This window comes from Aythya marila, assembly GCF_965140915.1.
Source record: "Aythya marila genome assembly, chromosome: 3".
Taxonomy (NCBI): Eukaryota; Metazoa; Chordata; class Aves; order Anseriformes; family Anatidae; genus Aythya; species Aythya marila.
In genome coordinates this window covers 92,970,315-92,990,215 of record NC_139044.1, presented here as the reverse complement: position 1 = coordinate 92,990,215, position 19,901 = coordinate 92,970,315, and the positions used below count along the sequence as shown (strand labels likewise).

The following is a 19,901-nucleotide window of genomic DNA, read 5'->3' as shown; positions in this document are numbered from 1 at the left end:
CTTTCTGCATTCCCAAGTCCCTATTTTTCTTCATCATAATAGTCTGCCTGCAAAATATGCAATCAGCTTCCTAACTGGTGGTTCTGTGTCATGTCTCTTTATTAACTGGAAAATTGGAACATGTCACTTCTGTTTAGTTCAAATGTTATCAAAATTCACAACCGGCTCATACCAGTTGCAGCTAGCTAGGTTTGTGCTTGACAGTTTGGAAGTTCAGTTTTGGAGGTTTACCTCCCACCCCCTTATCCCTGCCCCTGCACATGCACACCATTGTCTGCCACCCCTCAGTTTTTACGGTTTCAGCTATTTTTTTTGCCTCCACACGTGGAAGGACATGATACCTGTTTTTGTTAGAAAACGACTGCACTTCATACAAGTCTGTTGCTCTTTTTATGTGGATGTGGCACCCATCTGTCAGCAATTCATTATTAGGACTCTCGTTATTTAGCAGACAAATTAATGCAGTTGTCTTTCTCAGCCACTGATGGGTGATCCAATCCAGTGACCTCCTGGAGAGTTTTTGGGATTGTCCCATAACAGACTTTTTTTTTCTTTTTTATCTAACCCAGATCAATAGGATGTGTTGACAAAGTTGTTTGAGGATGAGTCGGCATGTCAATGAGAATTCAGCCCCAAAGGCCTCATTGCTTGGTTGAAGTGGGTAATGCAAATATGATATCCACCCGCTCCATTACCAAGGTCCTGCAGATCCCCACTTCCCCAGACAAGTCTAGTATTAAAATTTTCTCCCTTTCCCAAAACACCTACCTGTACTTCGTGTTCTCAATGTCAGAAGTAGCTCTTTCTTTTTATATTCAGAGTTTTACTGGTTCAACTAATAAGTAACCTTCCTACCATTTCTAGAAGGGGTTAGCAATGCAGTGGCTTAGCGCATCCCTGTGGAGGTCAAGGAATCGTTCTCCGCTGTGCTGTGTGTGAGGAGAATTAATTGGATTATCACAAGAGCTAGTAGGATCTACAGCTATGAGCTCCTTACCCTATGCAAAAGAGAAGGTTTTCTGTTTGCAGCCTCCTCTGAGGAGTAGAGGGAAGGATGCATCACTACGAACCTGAAAAACAAGGTAGTAACTATCACCACTGCAGCAAGTGATACTCCCTCAGCATCACCATCAAGATGTAAGCTGGGAGAACACTTGAGTAAATAAGAGTTGGTTCAAGCTAACGTGAGATTAACCTTTTTTTTTTTTTTCAGTTAATACATTTTTCACCTAAACAAAATGTTTCCAGAGCTAGATTCCTTACATGCTATCAGCATAAGACGTGCTTCTTTTTAAGAATGTGTCTGCTTATACCCAGGAGACCCCTTGGGTGGATGGTTTGTGCTGTAAAATGTTTCCTGTGTTTATCTGACAATGTGTGAATCTGTTATGCAGCCATTGTCATGGAAACAGATGAGATTTTCAAAAGGCATCTCCATGCTTGGTCTCAGGCAGCATCTCTGTGTACAGGGGCACGAGGTCTGCCGAGCTTGCCGCCTAGAGTTCTTCTCACATGCTCACCAAGCATTTTGTGACATACTGTCCTGTATTTCTTCTTGAACTTGACGCTCCGGGGCACTCCCTCTCCTGGGTAAATGGTGTTTGTGAGAGGAGTATGTCTCGGTAGGAGATGTTTCTCTCTTGAACGCAGAAGCTTGCTTTAAGGGGTTGACAGTTCGAGAGTTTCTGTTCCCTATTGAGATTAACTTCTCATTGTGAAACTAAGGTTGGTTGGAAACTCATCAGGCCTGCCTTAAATATGAGCTTCCCTCATCAGGAGGTGCCAGAGAAGCTGTGGCAGCCCAGGCCACGCACAAAGAATTTTCCATCAGTGGCTACTTTGTACCCAAAATGAAATAGAGCTGCTGTCTTAGCTTTAATTTGTTCAAGTATGAATATAGATATTAAAGTTTGAATTTCATGGAGACTTAGGTGACATCTTTGTCAGCAGTGCATGGAGGCTTGCAGTTCTTAGTTGGGGGACTCTTACTTTTTTATAGCTGTCTGCTGAACCCTTATTATCTCCAGTTCATGCACAGTGATCTGGATCAGAACTGTTGTTGTTTGGTGTGATTCCTTCCCATTTGTTCAAACATTTGTTAATGTTCATCGAGCTCCTGGTGACAAGCTAATCTTCAGGACATTTTTTGCTGATTAGGGTCCCAGGGGTTGTTACATCCCATGCTCTTTTGATGTTTGAAGTGTTTCTCTTCAATAATCTTTTGCCATCTGTCAACACAAAGAACTATGATTTATTCCTGAATATGCTGGGTTCAATGAGGGGATGTAGGCTCCTGGATGGTGGTGGTTTATCTTCCACAAAGTGAGTTAACAGTGCTTTAGACCATCAGATGTGGATTTGTAGTACACCAACAGCCACATCAGTGAGTTTTTTCCCCAGTTCTCCTGCAACTTTCACAGCTTATGTGAAGAGGTCCTTGAATCATGAAATGAAGACCAGGCTGCTGTCTTAGTTGATCCCAAGTTGCTCAGAGATGGCTGCAGGTGGGTGTTGTTTTTTCAGAAATAAATGCAAGCAGCAACCGTTTGGATGCATTTCCCATCCTGTATCTGGTTTATGCCTTCTGTTTTATAGGTTCTTTCCAAATCACCTGTGCTCCAACTTGAGTTTAGTTCTGGGATTTTAATCTGATGTTTCAGAGTGCTCATCTGTTTTAACTTCAAGCCCATGAATTACTATCCATGTCTTTGTTTAAGAAGCTTGTTCCTTATGGCTATTGTACGAGCCAGAAGGTAAGCTGTTGTCATGCTTGTATGGCTGAGATTTTACTCAGAAGGTTGGTTTTCCTGTGCTGTTCTCAATCTTCTCTTTCTAGGGCTGTCTTTCATACTCTTGCGATAAGAAGTACTCTTTTTCCTAAAAGGTTCATAAGACCAGGAAATTCCTGAGGTTTTTCATATGAATAAAGCAATCAGCTGGTCTGTGGTGGGAACAAAAGCCATTCTCACAGTGCTTTCCTGAAGCACTGTGAGGCAAGGTGTGAAACAGAAAAGCTGGACTTTGGGACTGTGGTGCAGAGTAAATACTGCCAGACCTGACATGAGTCGGTGGTCAGTCTGAGCGTTGCTTCCATTGCAGTCCTTTTGTAGCAGAGCTGGTAGTGATGGAGACATTTGAAGGTGTAAATCTGCTTGATGTGAGGTACCTTGGTCCAGCCAGCCATCTCAGGTTGGATTTTCTGAGGCTGTCTTCAGCAGAGACAATCTCAGAAAAAAATGATCTTTCTGAAGTAATACAGGAAGTGACTCCCAGGTCTTGCCTACTTATTATATACCCTGAAGCAGAAAGAATTAATCCTGATGTTTATTCCAAGAACCAAATTATTTGACTTGTATTTAGTTCACATTTTCCTTAGGATAAACTATTTCTGTATTTGTGAAATTAGATTTTTTGTTTGTTTAAAAATTGCTTCTTGGAGGAGTAATATGGTTAGCTGACAATCTAATGTGTGATTGCATAGTATTTGCATTATATTTTGGACTACATTTCATTTCTGTCTTTTGGTATACTGCTAATCAGGTAAAATCTTTACAAAACCGCTTCTGAGAAAAACTAATCAATTTGAAGAATACGAAGATTAAAGCATATGCAAGATAAACGCATCTGTTTTGGTGCTATGTTAAATGCACTATAATGCGTTGCTGACATATCTCAAATGGAAAAATAGTGGTGATAGGCTTTGATTTAGACTTGTTTTAAAAATATATATTCTTGAAGAAATTGCTCAGGTCTTTTTCCCAATTCACTGCTATCACAATAGCAAAAGGTGATAAAAACTTGTGGTTCTGCAGTAAGGAGAAACAGGAGACCTACACTCATTTTTGCTTTTGCTCCAATTACTACTTTTTTTTTTTTTTTTTTTTTAGGAAAAAATGCTGATGTAAATGAACAGAAGATAGATAACTTTAAGAAGAAAGAATGTTCTTTCTAGTAGAATTATTCTCTTAATTTAAAAAGCCGCTTTTTTCCATAATTGGATTAAATTAAAGATTCTAAATGAGTCATTGAACTTTGGCCAATGTTTTCTGACAAGTTTGATGTTTTGGGGGATTGGGGAGTGTTAAAAGGGAGAGGTATAAATTAGTTAAGCCATGGCTGGGCAAATCACACTCCCCCTTCTGACAGTTTAATATTAGAAAAGTTTCAGATCATTCCTAGCTGTAAAAATGTTTTCCCGTGCAGCTGAAGAATTTTGCCCTAACCACAGTTAGTGCTGGCAGTGTTTCTGTGAGTTTTGAGGATATCATTCAAGTAAGAATTACTAATAGTTATTAACCTATTATTTATTGTGGAGATTTATAAAAACAGGAACAAAACCACAAGAACCATTGATACTCTTGACACAGACTAATCTCACATGAGACTGGTTTTGCTATCACAGTGGAGTTTGGTGCATTAAAGTTCCTCAAAAATTCTCTTAGCAATTGCAATATTAAGTCTGTTTTGACTTGTGGCTATAATAAATATTTAATTAATGATGATATCATATGGGACTTTATTAATTTAACTCTTTTCAAATATTCACATTTTTACTTAGAGCACAGATATTGTGAGATTTTTTTTTTTTGTGGCAGGATTCTTCCCCAGTAAATTAATCAGTTAAAATTCAAGTCCTAAAATAGGGTATCCTTACATACTGGCTGCCAAGAAATTTTTAAAAAGCATTACACCTTTGATCTAGAAGTTGTACATCATTCACATCTCTCAAAAGATGAGTTAAGGCTGCTTGTTTGGTTTCCAGAATTGCTGGTTATTGTCTTTACTACATCTAAATTTGCAAATGTTTCGAAACGATTAAATCTTTCCAGGTGGACAGTTTAAGCGTCTGAGAATAAGATTATGTCAAGGAAACCTCGTTAGTGAAAATAAATCTTTGTGGCAATCTGGTGTAGATTTGTGTAAATACGAATGATGAAAGTTTCCATATATTTTCCATATACGGCGACCAGTTATTGATAGGAGACAGCATTCAGCCTTTCCATTATTTTGAAAATAAGAGCTTTATGTTAGGAGTATGTCTCCCGCATTTCATCTGAGATTATACTTTATCTGATTTACTCTGTAGTCATGGTATTTTGAAACTGTACTTTGCTTGTGGTTCCTCAGCTAAACTATGTGCCTTGTCTTTATTTAGTTTTCAAGCATGAGCATGCTTATTGATTTCACTAGGACTACTTTGGCGTATAAGCTGAACAGATACAAATACAAATCTATCTAGGCAATACTACGTAAGTTTTGTTTTCCAATATTAAAACTCTCTTCTATTCTTATCATTCAGGTAAAATGTGTCTTGATCAACTTCCTTGGCTTTTCTTGTCTATGTTTGTTGGTGTTGTGGTGTTAGTATTACTGACACCATCAATGGAGAGTATTAGCATGACATAACCTAATGTCTTAAGTATTTCATGACATGGGTTAAAGCTATTCTAAACATTTCAGTTGACAGCATTTCAGACTTAGTTTTCCCAATCTTCATTTTTTTTTCTGCTAAGTTGAAACAAATGTTAGAAGTGAGAAGGTACATATGGCTATTGGCAGGTGAGGGTGAGATTTTTGTTGTTAAAAAGGGTGTATGTAATGAAATAAGAGTGGGTTGTTCTAAAATCTGGTTGAAGGACCGGTAACTGACAGTAACTGTCGAACTGATGGACTGATGAACTGGCTTGTGTGAGTGAAACAGCATAGAAAGAGAAAACTTAAGAGAATGCAAGAAAGGTACAGAAACACAGTGAGGAGCATAGCTAATCTGCTTGATATCAAAAAGCTTTAAGAATACAGCGTAGTCAGTATATGCATGGATTTCATTATATGTAGAACATGGTTTTAAGTACTTAAGACCGATGTTTTATTATATTGGAAACCAGTAAAGGTTGGATTAGAAAATACACTTTTTAAAACTTGGATTTGATGTTCCAACCACCAGAATAATGTAATAAAAACTCATGGTCAGTAGGTATGAGAGTGTCTATGACTGAATCACAGAATGGTTGAGGTTGGCTGGGATCTCTGGAGGCATCTGGTCCAACCCCTGCTCAAGCAGGGTGCCCGGTCCCATGTCCAGGTGGCTTCTGAAGATCTCCGGGAAGACTCCGCAGCCTCTCTGGGCAACCTCCACTAGCACACAATCAAATTTGTCTTTTAGAATAATAGAATTACGTGCTGGTTAGGGCGAATAATAATAAAATTAGAGTAAAAAGCACACTTTCTCCCACTGTTGGAGAAGAATGTCATTAGTTTCAGCAAGTTCAATTTAAAGTATTTAAATTCACTAGTCAAATCTTAGACTTCAGAACCACGTGCTTATTAGCCTAAATTAGTCCTGCTGCTATGGAAGGCAGTTTTACCCTCTGTTTGTCTGTGCTTCTTGAGTTTCCATTCCTTCCCTCATGCCGGCCTTATGACTACATGGTAAAATAGATGAAAAAATTATCCACCTGTAAATTATCCAACCTGGGCAAAAAATTATCCAACCTGGGCAAAGGGAAGAGGACTGAGATTCACTTTCAGCCTGTCATTAAAATGGAGATGGCAGGAATGAGGGGGCAGAATTAGGATCTGTCTTTACACTTCAGCAGCTTCAATTTATGGAGTATTAAACTGCTCATGACATTTTTATTTAGAACAGAAAGGAGGAACAAGGAATCGCACAGAAGATATCAAAGGTTTAAATGCAGTGTTCAGGATGAGAATACAGGTAGACATGAAAACACAACAATACGTATGAAGCAAGTTGTCTTAGGTCATTGTTCTTGAAACTGCTGCTTTGTAAACTTAGAATGTACGTGAAGTAAAAGTTTTATTTTGTAAGGTGTTTTGATTTTGAAGTGTTTCAGATGCTTGCTTTCACACTAGATAACAGTCCAGGCTTTGACCGAGCTTTTCCTTGCTATACAGGAACATGGGTTATCTATCAAGTCTAAAAACAGGCAGCACTGGCTTTTAAAATAAGTGGCCGTGAACTCGTACAGGATTTGTCAAGTTAAATGAAAATGTGTCACAGAAACATAGTCCCAAATTTCCGATTACAAATGTACATTATACAACGTGCTCTTTCAAAACTTTTTGAAATCGGAGAAATGAAATACTCAAATGCAGAAGGGTTAATGCACCTGATGTTCACACCATTATCTTTCAGCAGGAGGCTGTGTAAAACTTTGAGAAAGTAAGCAAGCAAACAAACACAACTGGCATTAGAGCTGTTTCCTTTTAAGATGATTAACTCGGTTTAAATTAATGTCTGTCTTCATTAAAGAAGCTGCCCAGGGATTGCTGCAACAAATATAGTCACATATTGATGTTTTCTTCTCATTCAGACATTCATTTATTCTTAAGTGTTTAATGAGTTCCCCACTGTCATACATAAAACAAGAACTTAAGGCTGGAAAGCCTGTACATTAAAAATGGAGGGGGGAAAAGTACAGGTATTTTTTAAGAGATGTTAATAAAATACCTCCATCAAGGTCATGACTGCCTTCTATTTTTACCTTTGCAAAGCGTACTGGATTAAGTTTTGTTACTTCATGGTTGGGATGCAAGTGGCAGGGGAGAAGCTGAGCTGTTGTGTGATGCTGAGTGCCATGAGATTAGGTATTTTGACTGCAAAAGGACAAGTGACAGAGTGTAAGTTAGGAACAGGAGCTCTGGCAAGGATGTAGCAATGGTCTTCCAGCCTGCGAGGGAGTCCTAGAGGGAAAACAGAACTTAAATGTGAGAAAATTTATGCTACATTACACAAACAAAACCTTCAAAAATTGCTGGCAGTCAGTTTAAAATATAAAAGAAGTATTAAAAAATGGAGAAGAGATTTTTCTGTGAAGTGCAGTGTGGAGTCTTGGGGCAGGACTGATGCTCAGGTGGTCACAAACTGACCTGAAACAGAATAAAAAGTGAATGTGTTCAGATATGTTCCAGCAGATGCCCCCCGTCATATCTTCAGTCACCTTGGAAATAAAATGAAGGTTAGAAATGAGTCACGCTTAACTGAATCTACAGCAGAAGGACTTCGGTTTTGGAAAATATAAGGTAATTCAGCCGTTTTCAGATAAAATAAACTAACTTTGAATAAGTGAAATTAACAATGGATAATTGCAGAGCTCAAACTACCCAGCTCTGCAGCATCTTAGCTGTAAAAGCTGAAGGTCCATAAAGCAGGTGGCTGCATGCAGCTGCCAAACATCATCTTAACCTCATTAGTAGTCAGTAAAGCACCATCACAAAAGCAAGTTGCAGATGGCGGGGAAAGAAAAGGCACATAAGAACTAACAAAAGGAGTCCTTGAGTATGTACCGTTACTTGCAAAATAAAGCAATTTAGTGTAAATGTCTGAATATATGTGGAGGCAAAAGATTGCTGCTGGTAATTAAGGTAGTTTTGAGTGGAGGTCTGTTTCTGGGTAGCACCAGCGAAAAGCAGCTGCAAGTTTGCTTTCATTACGAGCACAATCGTAGTAGGAACGATAATATTTATTATGAATGATAATTCTGTTTTATTTAAATAGAGCATTGCTTGTTCCTCTCCCACAGAGCACTCTTTCCTAGCTGGTTCTGCTGCTGCCATTATTAACTCTTTATTTCGTCTCAGAATACCCAGTTGATCTACTAAAGCTGTTCTTCTTCGGGTATGTTGATTGTAATCTTTACTTCTCAACCCCATCATATACAGAAAAAAAAAGTTAATCTGTTTTCATGTGATGTGACTGATGTAAAGCTATGTGCCAATTATCAGATTTATGCTTTGGCTGCCTTCTGTGTGCCTCTCAGAAGGGATGGGAGCTGAATTACAACTGCTGTTCCCTGACTGAGTCACAAATGTTTGTCTGGCTTTTACACCCAGCCACAGTTTTTAATCACCACGTAGGAATTGTCTAGCTTTGTCATCTCTACCTGTCAAATTTGGCTGAAATTTGGCTAAACAGCCAAAGATGAGGAGGTGATGTGATGGAGAGGGGAAAGGAGTAGGAATAATGCAAGGTGAGTGCACCTACTGGTGCAACCAGGTACATTGATTTGAGAGATTGGATGGAAGTCCCTGCTCTCTTCTGGCCTGCATGCTGATCTGTGGAGCACTGGCAGTGGTGAGAAGAGCTACGAAGGCCTAATTGCCAACTTCAACAGGGAGGTGAAGGTAGGGGTTCCCCTGACAGCTGTACTCCAAGCTGCGTGTGTCTTTGTATTAGTGCAGCAAAAAAAAAAAGAAAAAAAAAAAAAGTGTGTGGTGACAGATTAGCAGCCTCTGGGAGGTTTGAGGAGGAGACTGGAGGGAGTGGGGACAGTAGGTCCTTGGTGAAAGTGCAGTGAAGGTGGGAAGTGATGATTGAAATTGCAAAATCGTTCCTTAAGAGTTTTAGGTTCCTCAAGGCCAACTCTGGTAATGCTACGTGTCAGCAGTATCGATTCGACGGAGTACTCTTCTTCACTCTAAAGATGGGTCAAGATTTTCCCGAGGATGGGTCAGGGCTTAAATGGGCCTGGTTTCAGAATAGTTTGTTCTGGATAATCTCTCCTGCAAAAGTGGAATTTATTTATAAGTGCCGCTTCATTCTCTCGTCATCCGTACTGTGTCAGTGATCCCTCTTCTGAGATCTGTCACTTGAAGTTACCATTTTTGCACTGAACCGTCGGAGACAACAACAGCAGCTTGATCTCACATCCTGTGAATCACCGAGTTAGTGAATCAAAAGCCAGCTTTGATAATTCTTGCCTTTTCTGCTTTTCAGGAGAGTTGGATAATGGTAGCATCGATGCAAAAAGCAGCTGTAGCTGTGGTCTGGAATTGCAAAGTTAAGCTGCAGTGTGACTACTAGCCTTGTAACCGATCAACTTTTCTTAAAAGTTCTCTTAAATTAGAAGATAACCTCGCTATCTTTAAACTTGGAGGTTTTATACTCAGAAGTTGCTGATACTTCAGACAGCTTCTGTTGGCTCACTCGGTTCTAAGTCTCAAAATGCATTTCCACCTGAGGTTTTGAACTGTTTACTTATATTGAGGTGTAATCTTGGGTAAATGAATAATTCTTAGGAGACCATAAGGGCTCATGAGCTAGATTGAATTAGTTGACTTATTCCAGCCGGAAGGTTTAGTTGAGAAAAATCTGAATCCCAGGAAATAACTCGGGGCAAATGTTTCTTTCAGCTAGCCAGTGGACCCGTAGGTCTTACGATCGTGACTCTGAATCAGGAGGAAAATACAGTGGGGCACAATGGCTTTTTGGTGTAATGAAAACTGCTCTAACCATTCTGTCCTGTTGGAATACACGTGAATGTAAAAATCTGGGATTTTTACTTAAAAATTTACTTAAAAACCTTTTTTTTCTTTTTTTAAATACATGCATACATACGATGTTGTGAGCATTTACTTGAAGATAGAGAGAGCTCTTTTGCACAGTAGTGATTTCATTGTAAGGAACAGGCAGAGGAAGACGTAAGGCAAAATGGAATTGAAGGGTTTCGAATAGACAAATTTTCTTCAGCCCTTTGCTTAATGTGACACTAATTTTTTCAGTCCTTTTTAAAGGGAGGGATATATATATGTGTGTATATCTGTATGTGTATATGTGTGTGTGTATTAAGAGTACCAAATTTCAGACTTCATTGCCTGGCTGGCCTTGGTCTTGATCTTTTACAGAAGATTTAACAGGAAGTGGCAAGAGGCATAGAAATGTAATCAGTTGAACTATAACAGAGAAACAATGCGGTTAAGTACTTTCTTGGCAGTGTGTTGCCATTTTTATCCATTCAGCAAATGTAATTTATTTATATATCTGTCAATAAATACAAGGCGGCATCCAATAATGAGTGCAGCAGGGATTTAAGCCGGAGTGTATTGCTGTGTTTGACACAAAGGTCAAACCTGGGAAAGGGCCTTGAAATTAACATTTCTTGAAAACTATTTTTCCTTCCAGTGAGGTTATCTCTTAATTCCAGCAATCTTCTCTGTTTGATAAGCAGAGCGCCCATACGTTTTGCTTCTATGAAGGAGGGAGGAGGTGATGAAACTTAAATAAATAAATAAAAATTCGGGCAGCATTGCGTGCTGCTGATAAGAATGGAACTTTATACAGCACAGAAGAGATTACATGCGGTAGAATTGGGAAGCAAATTGTATTTACAAAAGATGGCATGATTTTCCTAATAGGTGTTGAAAACAGGCTATTCACTCATGTATTCTGCTGAGCCTGGCTAGAAATAACTACATTTCAAAAAGGACAAATCTGATTGAAGGTAGAAGCATTCCCCTCTCACAGACACTTGTCTAAAGGGTTTGCATTAAATTTTCTTGATGGGAGCACAGTTGCGTTTCATTCTGCATCTGTACAAGCTGGTAATGTGGAAAATAAAAATACAAATAGTGTGCTCTTGATTGCTTCATGCTTCAACCACTTGAATTACTAGATTTATGTCTGCAATTATGGAAGAGATGTTGCAATATGATAGTTCGGCAATAACTGTCACAATTGTATTACCAAAATATATATACAACTCATTTTTGAAGTTAAGGGTATTAAAATTAAGTTTTAGGGACCAGACGTATCTTCCTGGGGTTTTATCTTGTTTTTAATGTGGCCGGGGTGTTTTTAAAGAACTATACAGCGTGTCTAAGTGCTGTCACTTATTAATAGAATACACGAGTCAAAGATGTCATGTGCTGCAGCATCCTGCGAGGTATTATACATGTCTGCTGAGAAGAGTGATATTTACCTTGTCATGGTAACATCAACAAGATGCAGAATTCTCTGGTTCTATGTCTGTGCTACCTCTGAAGCTTTAAATTTTTTTTCTTCCTCTGTTTAGATCCTGGATTTGGTGAAGGGCATGCATTACCAGTTGGCCTGTCAGAAGTACTTTGAATTGACACACGATGTAAGTAGCTACTAATTTTTGTTATACTATAATCACCATTTTTGTCTCAAGGAAGGCCATGGAAATCATGCATGAAATCCAGAGGCTTTTTGCAGCTTTCACATCCATCAGCTGTCTTGCCTAGTTGGCTTTCATTTCAATAATTTCTCATATTCTTGTGTAATTTCCTACATTCACATATTGATGTTATTTGCTATCCTGAATGTTACGAGATACAGTAAAAGGTTATGATTTCTTCCTAAAAATGTCAAAAATGTTAAATTTTGTCTATTTTAAGCCCTTCAACTTTTTCAATACCCTGTTTTTAAACAAACTGTTCTTTTTAACCCATAATGCGTGTTTGGTATTTTGAGATACACCTTAAAAAATAAACAGAATCGATCTAACAAATGTAACTGAAACTCTAATCTTCCACCACTTACAGAGTTAATATTGTTTATTTTCGTTTGATATTTTATCATGTCTTTGGTCACATGTGATGATTTTTTAAAGCAAACTGAACATTCACAGACCTTTCCCACTTGCTTGATCATAAGCTTCTATAAAATATTAAAGCAAGATCCACAAAACTGTAAGACAGAGAATGGCAGTAACATACCTCCTGCATGATTTCTTGATTCAAAAAATAGTTTTCTCATTGGTTTGAGGTTCTTTGTTGTCGAGAAAAAACAACAGAGAGCAGTCCTTCTTATAAATTTGTCCTCTCCACAGCTTAAAAACATCCCTTTCAAATATCAGAATGTGGAATAGTCTTGTTCAAAATCTGGTTGAGGATTAGATGACCTACCCAGAGGCATTCGCTGTTGACTTCTTTTGTTCTTATTCGTTTTCACATTTGATTTAGATGGAACTGCTTGTTTCCTCAAATTCCCAGCAATCATTAGGATGAATATGTAGCATAAGTGTACTTTGAAGCCATATGCAGTATTGGCAGTTTGGCAGCTGTAATTTGAGAGGAACACTTTATCTTACCGTCAAAGATGATAAAATGGCTGTAATGATCTGAAAAGAAATTCAAAATTATGTATTATTTGAAATTTAGATAATATGTACCCTGTGTATGGCTAAGGCGGTAGAAATAATATTCCCAAGATGACTGTGAACCCAAGGTCGGTATTCACCGAAGAATAAATCAACACAGTGCTGAATATGTGTTGTGTTTTAGTAAAGTTGCCTTTCCGTTGTCCTATGGTAAATTCCCACAAAGCTTTATTTTTTTCAGTACTGGGTAATATGAATGTGTGTCTTCGCTGCTTGCGCTAAGGAAATCATCATTCTGCTTTGCTGTTGTTTCATACTTTAGCTGGAGATTCATCTTATTTGTTCTGTTTTCATTCATTTCATGTAGAAATGAAACTGTCATCTAACAACAGCTCCGTCCTGAAGGCTATCAAAATCTTCCCAAGAAACAATAGGAAGCATTATGATTGTTCTTTTTCATGCATTGAACTTTCCTGAGAATTTCTGCATAGGTTGGATGTAAATGTAGCCTCCAGGGAATAAGTATATTTTATGGACAGGTTTCAAGCCATAAGCACAATTTCTTTTAATATGTTTTTTTTTTTTTTTTTTTTTTTTTTAACCAAGAACTGTAGTTTTTTTGTCATGTTTTGTTTTTGGGGAAGAAGGAACTAGAATCTCTAAACGATGAGCTTTCTAAAAGTCCTGCCATCCCAAAGCCTGCATGCCATCATTTTCAGCCCAGGTGATCAACCTAGTGAAAAAGATTTTGTCCAGTTCTTTGTCCAGCTGGGTGCCCTAATAATCCTTATTCATTTCTACAAAATCATGTTTAATAGACATGGAATAACTTACTGCTTTCTAAATCCCCCTGTGAAGATCCTCTGACATGTAAAAGCTTATAAATGGAGATATTGGGAATGCTGTCCACATAAGTAAATGGAACAATTCAATGTGGAACAATATGGTGTGTTAGGTCCCCTTCTATTGTTTACTTCTTAAGGTGGCTTGAATGGGTTTGAGGTGATAGGTCTTTGAATTTTTAATCCTGCTAATTTTTCTATAGTCCACTAAGTAATTTTACTGAACTTGGGTAATTTTCTTGAAGTTCACTTAAGAGAATGCAGTGAAAGCAGTGGCTTCAAAACTGGTAGAGGCAGAACATAGTCAGATGCTGTTGGGGTTCCTGCTGTTAGTTCCTGTCATTGTTGTTCCAGCACCAAAAGCTGAATGCACAGAAAGTCACTTTCAGCAGTTTGAATGTCACATGCTTATGTGGGCATATCTATCTATCTATTTATTTATTTATTTGGAAAATTTAACTGCTAAATTCATTAACAATATGCTGAGAATGATTTTTCTGTCCTGTAACTACATGTTTTAGTAACTTTATTTTCATGGGGAGGATAAAAAAAAAAAGTGTCTCTGTAATCAATGATAGCTAATGAAGCAATATAACCTTTGCTTCCCTGTATATGAAGAGCAGAGCTTTTCAGTGGAAGAAACTTCTGAAGAATCAAGGGTATAAGGTTGATTGTTATCGTTTTGTCAAATAGGTGAACAGCCTTGAGTAAAACTTTTCCAGAAATAATGGACTGGTTTAGCTGGAGAATTCTCAGCTTCAGTTTTATAATCTGATCAGAATTTTATAAAGGAAGTTTTTGATACATTTTAGGCAAAGCTGTTGTGTTACCTATGATTCTCCAAAGAGATTATAGTGCTTATGTAGATTAGACTTATACCATAAATAGCTTTGTATTAGAGACTTGCATAATTAAGGTGATGTTTTTCTAAGTTCACAGAGTCACACACTGTCTACTTAAGAGCTCTCTGCATTTCTTCTCCGTCATCATTTATCAGGTTTATATTGCACTTTATTCTCATGCTGGCAGCAGTTTTGCTGTTGGCTTCAGTAGTGTAGTGCCTGACACTAAGTCAGTCTTAATAAGTCCAGCTGAACTAGAATGGGAATGTTTACAACTAATTGGGGAGGATGGGGGAGATGCTTTGCACCTCAACATTTGGTTATGGCATACCTAAATAAATGCTGCTTTTTTTACCCAAAGTAAATAGTCACAGTAATGAGGAGTGCCTTTCACAGTTACAAAAGCAGATAGATTTTATTTTAATTTAGTTGATAGAGTTGAATAACAATTCAAAATAGAGAAAAATATTTCCACAATGAACAATTTTGATCTGGACTACATACATATACTCAAGTAAGAGACTGAGGATATGAATCAGCTGTGAACTACTAGTGGGTTAAATTAATGTTCTTGTGACAGCTTGCCTGTAGAAATAATTAGTGCTTTGAAATTTGATTGTAAATAACTCACAGTTGTACTGATCTGAGACTGACTATTATGAAAAAGAAAACCTACCTGGCTAGTGTCTGCGTTACTAAGTTGGATTCCAAATGAATTAGTTAAGCTCATTTGCATGAGTGTTGCTGTGCTAGTTACTTGCTGTACAGCTGATTATTTATATGTTAACATTCATCTTTCAACATTTTATTCCTGAGTACTGATGTTTTGCAGTCTTGCTGTATTTTTAAAGAGCAAATGAAATCTGGCACACTTAGCAACCTTTCTGGTGCCAAGGAATCACTTCTGAATAGTTTATTAAAAAAAAAAAAAAAGGGAAAAAATTGAAGTCAAAGACCATTTTTCTTAGTTTGTCATCAAATCACAAGAACATTGGACTTTTTTTTTTTTTTTTTTAAAAGAAAGTATTTGGTTGATTGATATCACTTACAGTAACACCATGATTGCTCCACGTTTTCTCTGTAATGTCAGCTATCGTTTTAAAAGTTCTTGGTTAAAAAAACAAAGATACCATAGCTACAAAGCGATTGCTTCAATTTCTTTCAAAACAACATTTGCTATAGCAGAACTGTAAAACTGGAATTTGGATGAAGGTCAGTATGTGCAAAATGTGTTGAATCCAAGAACAGTCTTGTGATAGCATCAGCTCCTGGATGGAATAAAGAGTTCTGTCTGAAGTGACAGGTCTTTTCACTTGGATCGATAGACTCTGCGAGCTTAAATTTCTGACTGCCCAGAAAATACATTTTTCTTTGGGCATAGTGGCTTCCAGATGGATTTACAGGTGTGAATGGATAAACTGATAGAGAAATCTAGTTTCTCTGCTTCTGGTAGCTGTAAGTTACCAGAAATTTACTAAGTTAGTGATGAAGGTTTTCAACTTGCTGTATTTTTTTTTAGTGTATGTTACCTAAAACACTAAAACCTGCATGAGCAAATCTAATGTAAAAAGTCAAGAAAATTTCTGTATGCTTCACCTCCATTTTTGTGGTCAAGATTTATTGTGTACTTCAGTCAGAGCAGAATATTTTTGTTTGGAGACGTATTCACTGAAACCTGCTGGAAATTACACAAAATTATTTTGCACTATCATAAAGGATAATGATGATTACGAACAAAGCTTTCTCTTTTCCATCTCAAGAAAAAAAAAAGGTGTCGGGCAGAATCCTTTTAATTAAAATAGCATTGTCTAAACTTCATCCACTAGAGCTTTATTTTAGCAGCAATTAGATTCAGAAAGGAGAAATGGTACGTGGGATCATACGACAATTTTAACTAACAGCCAGTAAGTAGCTTATAGACAAATGCCATCAGTCACCTCTGGAAACGTGGCTGTGGGTTTTATTTGTACAATGAGCTGCTTCTACAGCTCCTTCTAATTTGTTGGGGAAAGTGCCACGGAACAGAATTAGAGCTACAAAATGAGCCTTAAATTGGTCTGAAGAAAACTGAGATTTTAAGGAAAAAAAAGATAATTAAGAGCTTTTCCTAAGAAAACCAGCTTTTTACTGTATTGCGTATTTTTAAGCCTTTTTGGTGTAAAGACGTAATTTAGTTCCCAGATAATGGAAATTGGGACGTGGATGAAAGCTGGCTGGATGAAACTCATCCAGATAAGATTGAAATGAAATCCAGTATTGGTCTGAGGTTTCTTTTTTGCTATGTGCCTTTTATTTTGAGTTCCAAATGAGTGTGCTAGGCCCGTCACTTATTTTTAGGGTTTTTCAACCAAGGTCACTTACTACAGTTGCTAATATCTTTTTTTTTCATGCCTGAATTAGATTTTGTTGTACGTGCAGCCATTTTCTGATGGTGCTAAGATAGGCTGCAGTAATACGTTTAATCAGGAGCCCATTTAGGACGCACATTGATTCTCTGCTTTATGATTTTTCACAAGTGGCTGAAATTTAGGCTGATGGTTTTGCATATTAAATCAGCCACCGCACGTATCCTCATGTGTGCGTGTGCACATGCAAAGTTGCTCGTTAACTTGCAATCGACTCCACCTTTCTGGGAAAATGGGAAGATTGTGGCAGCAGAAAATCCCTGGTCTCTGGCTTGTTGTGTCCTGTGATTGGGAATTTTTACAGATTTCCTCAGTCCTTGTCACTGGAAGGACTGTGGTGGTTTAACACTGGTAACTACTGTGGTGGGAGCTCAGCACTGCCACACCACCCTCTCACTACCCCTCTGCAACAGAGCCGGGGGGGAAGAAAATAGAATGAAAATCTCATGGATTGAGATAAGGACAGGGAGATCACTCGCTAATTATCATCACAGGTAAAACAGACTCATTGTAGAGAGATTAATGTAATTTATTACCTATTAGTAACGGACTAGAGCAGTGAGAAAATAAAAGCAAACCAAAAATATCTTACCCCCTTATCCCCTCTCTTCCGCCTCCTTCATGGTCACTCTCTGCCCCTGCTCCCTGTGGGGTCCCTCCCATGGGATGCCGTCCTTCCCAAACTGATCCTGCAGGGGCTGCCCACAGGCAGCAGCTCTTCAAGAACTGCTCCCACACGGCTCCGTACCACGGGGTCCATCCCCCAGGAGCAAACTGCTCCAGCACGGGTCCCCCACATGTGGGTGGCAGCTGCCCCCAGACCTCCTGCTCCTGCGTGGGCTCCTCTCCAACAACTGCTCCATCACACAGGAACAGTCTTAATCTGCTGCCTTGTAAATATTGCTTTTGTGGCTGCCGAGGGAAAAAAGGTGAAGAGGCAAAGCTACTGGTTTCTATTGAGAGTTTCACATTGATGCTCAAGCTCTACATTTCTATTGTTCAGTAGTAACAAGTTCCATTTATATTCTCTACTGCAGCATTCTAGGCTTCCTGTAGTCCATTTCTTAGCATAGGAAGATAAAGATTTAGGTATAGGTTTGGATGTCCTAAATTTGTAAAGGTATACTATTTTACCTGTATTGTTTTATGGGTTTGTTTGTTTTTAGTACAGGAAAGACTGTCTAAAATACTGTCTGATTATGTCAAAGCAGTAATTTTATCCCCGGTGTGAAGGAAGAAATTTTGTGATGAAAATAAATCTGTGGTATCCTAATATTTCTTGGACTAGTATTGACAAACGGATGCATTTTTCTTCAACAATATAGAAACTTATTAAGTTTCTATATTTAGTTTATTAATAATGAAACTTATTACTAAGTTGCTAATTAAATTATTCTTGAATATGAAAAAAAACTTTTTTTCAGAAATATAATAACTTTTCCTTTCATTTTGTGCAGCTCGACGACATTGGATTTTCTTTGAATCATCCTAATCAGTATTTTGCAGAGAGTCAAAAGCTATTAACTGGTGGTAGAGAGCTGAAGAAGGAACCAAGTCATTTAGGCAACTCTCAACAAAAAAGCAATAGTCAGGAAAGCATGACTTCAACTTCTACTCCTAGCTCTTCAAATACAACAGCTGATGCAGAACTGGAGGGACTGGAGGCATACTTCACTGAAGATTAAGCAGCTATGTTTTTTTTGTCTTCCTTTCTGTCTTTCTTCTTTAGCTGAATGTGTCCTTATACTAAGGAATATGCACTTCACTACCTAGAAAACGCAGGCATTTAGTGCTTTGAATGGGCTGATGAAAAGAAACTTACCGAGGCTGTAATCGTATCCAGTACTTACAGTTGCTGGTTTAGGATACTGGTGTATAGAGTGTGTCGAAGGATGGGAAATGAAAATTCATTCCTGATTCTTAAAGTGGTTTTTGCCTGACTTGCGTTTTTTGAGTTTGTTCAAAATGTTTAATTATTATATCCCATTTTCTGGTCACTTTTATATGATTCTTATTAATAAATAAATTGTAAAATACAAGGTTGTGGTATTTCCTTTTTAGCTGTCTGTGTATGGTAGTTAAGTAGGAGTTCTTGTGATTCAAGCTGTCCTCTGAAGGGGGTGAGCCAGTCTCTGTTTTCTACGTGAGGAACCTGAGGGAAATCAATTCCCTTATTTGTGTACCTCATCATCAAATTTCGATGGCCTTTTTGGTGCTTGAAATAGAACCAAGCAGAGTTTAGACAACCGTATGAAGAAGGTAATCCAGAAAAAGTGACACCACCAGCTGACTAATCTTGCAGAAGCCAAAGACTTTCTCCCTTTTCTGGAGAGTGACCTAGCTGCTGGTAAGGCCCTGTAAGCAAATACAATGTTGTTGCTAGTGACAGGCCACAGGCTTTGTAGAAACTCCGCAAACCCTCAGTACCAAGATTTCCTGGGCTTGTTTTCTCTAGACTTGGCCTACCTGGAGCTTTGTTTCAGCTCTAACAGCAACTGCCTAATAGCAGTTTTGCTTTGTACAATTGTCTGCTGTACTGCCTCCGTTTGTAACAGTTTGGGTGTGTTTCTGTAGCTAATGGCTAGTAATAAGCAGCTATTGCTCGCAGAATGATTGGATCTATGACCTGAGGTGCTGGATAGGAACATCTCACCAGTGGCCAGGTGCTGATACGTGAAGAAATACAACCTAAAGACTGGTGCAAAACAGGTTTTAGAGATGAGAGAATAAAATAGAAGAATCCAACATGAGTAAACCACACTATATAGAATGTATTTGAGTGTAATTTGCTAAAATTGCTAGACCAATGAAGAAGTCTGCAGAGCATTTTGGGAAATGTGTAACGTTACCCCCAAGTGAAGGCTGAAGAGGAGAAGGACCAACCCCCACCATCAGCATCCTGCGATTGCTGATGAACAACTTGGGAGCCTGACCATTTGCTGCGTGCAGGAG

General features: G+C 38.2%; 1 protein-coding gene across 1 annotated transcript in view; it reads left to right on the top strand.

Annotated features, from left to right (window-relative positions):
• PRIM2 (DNA primase subunit 2) overlaps positions 1–18,923 on the top strand; it is a 106,961-nt gene extending 88,038 nt beyond the window's left edge. The window contains exons 13-14 of the mRNA XM_082756528.1: positions 11,811–11,879; positions 18,407–18,923. Coding sequence (XP_082612654.1) covers positions 11,811–11,879; positions 18,407–18,634 — 297 coding nt within the window. The 3' untranslated portion in view covers positions 18,635–18,923. The remainder of the gene's footprint in view (positions 1–11,810; positions 11,880–18,406) is intronic.
• Positions 18,924–19,901: the final 978 nt, after the last annotated feature.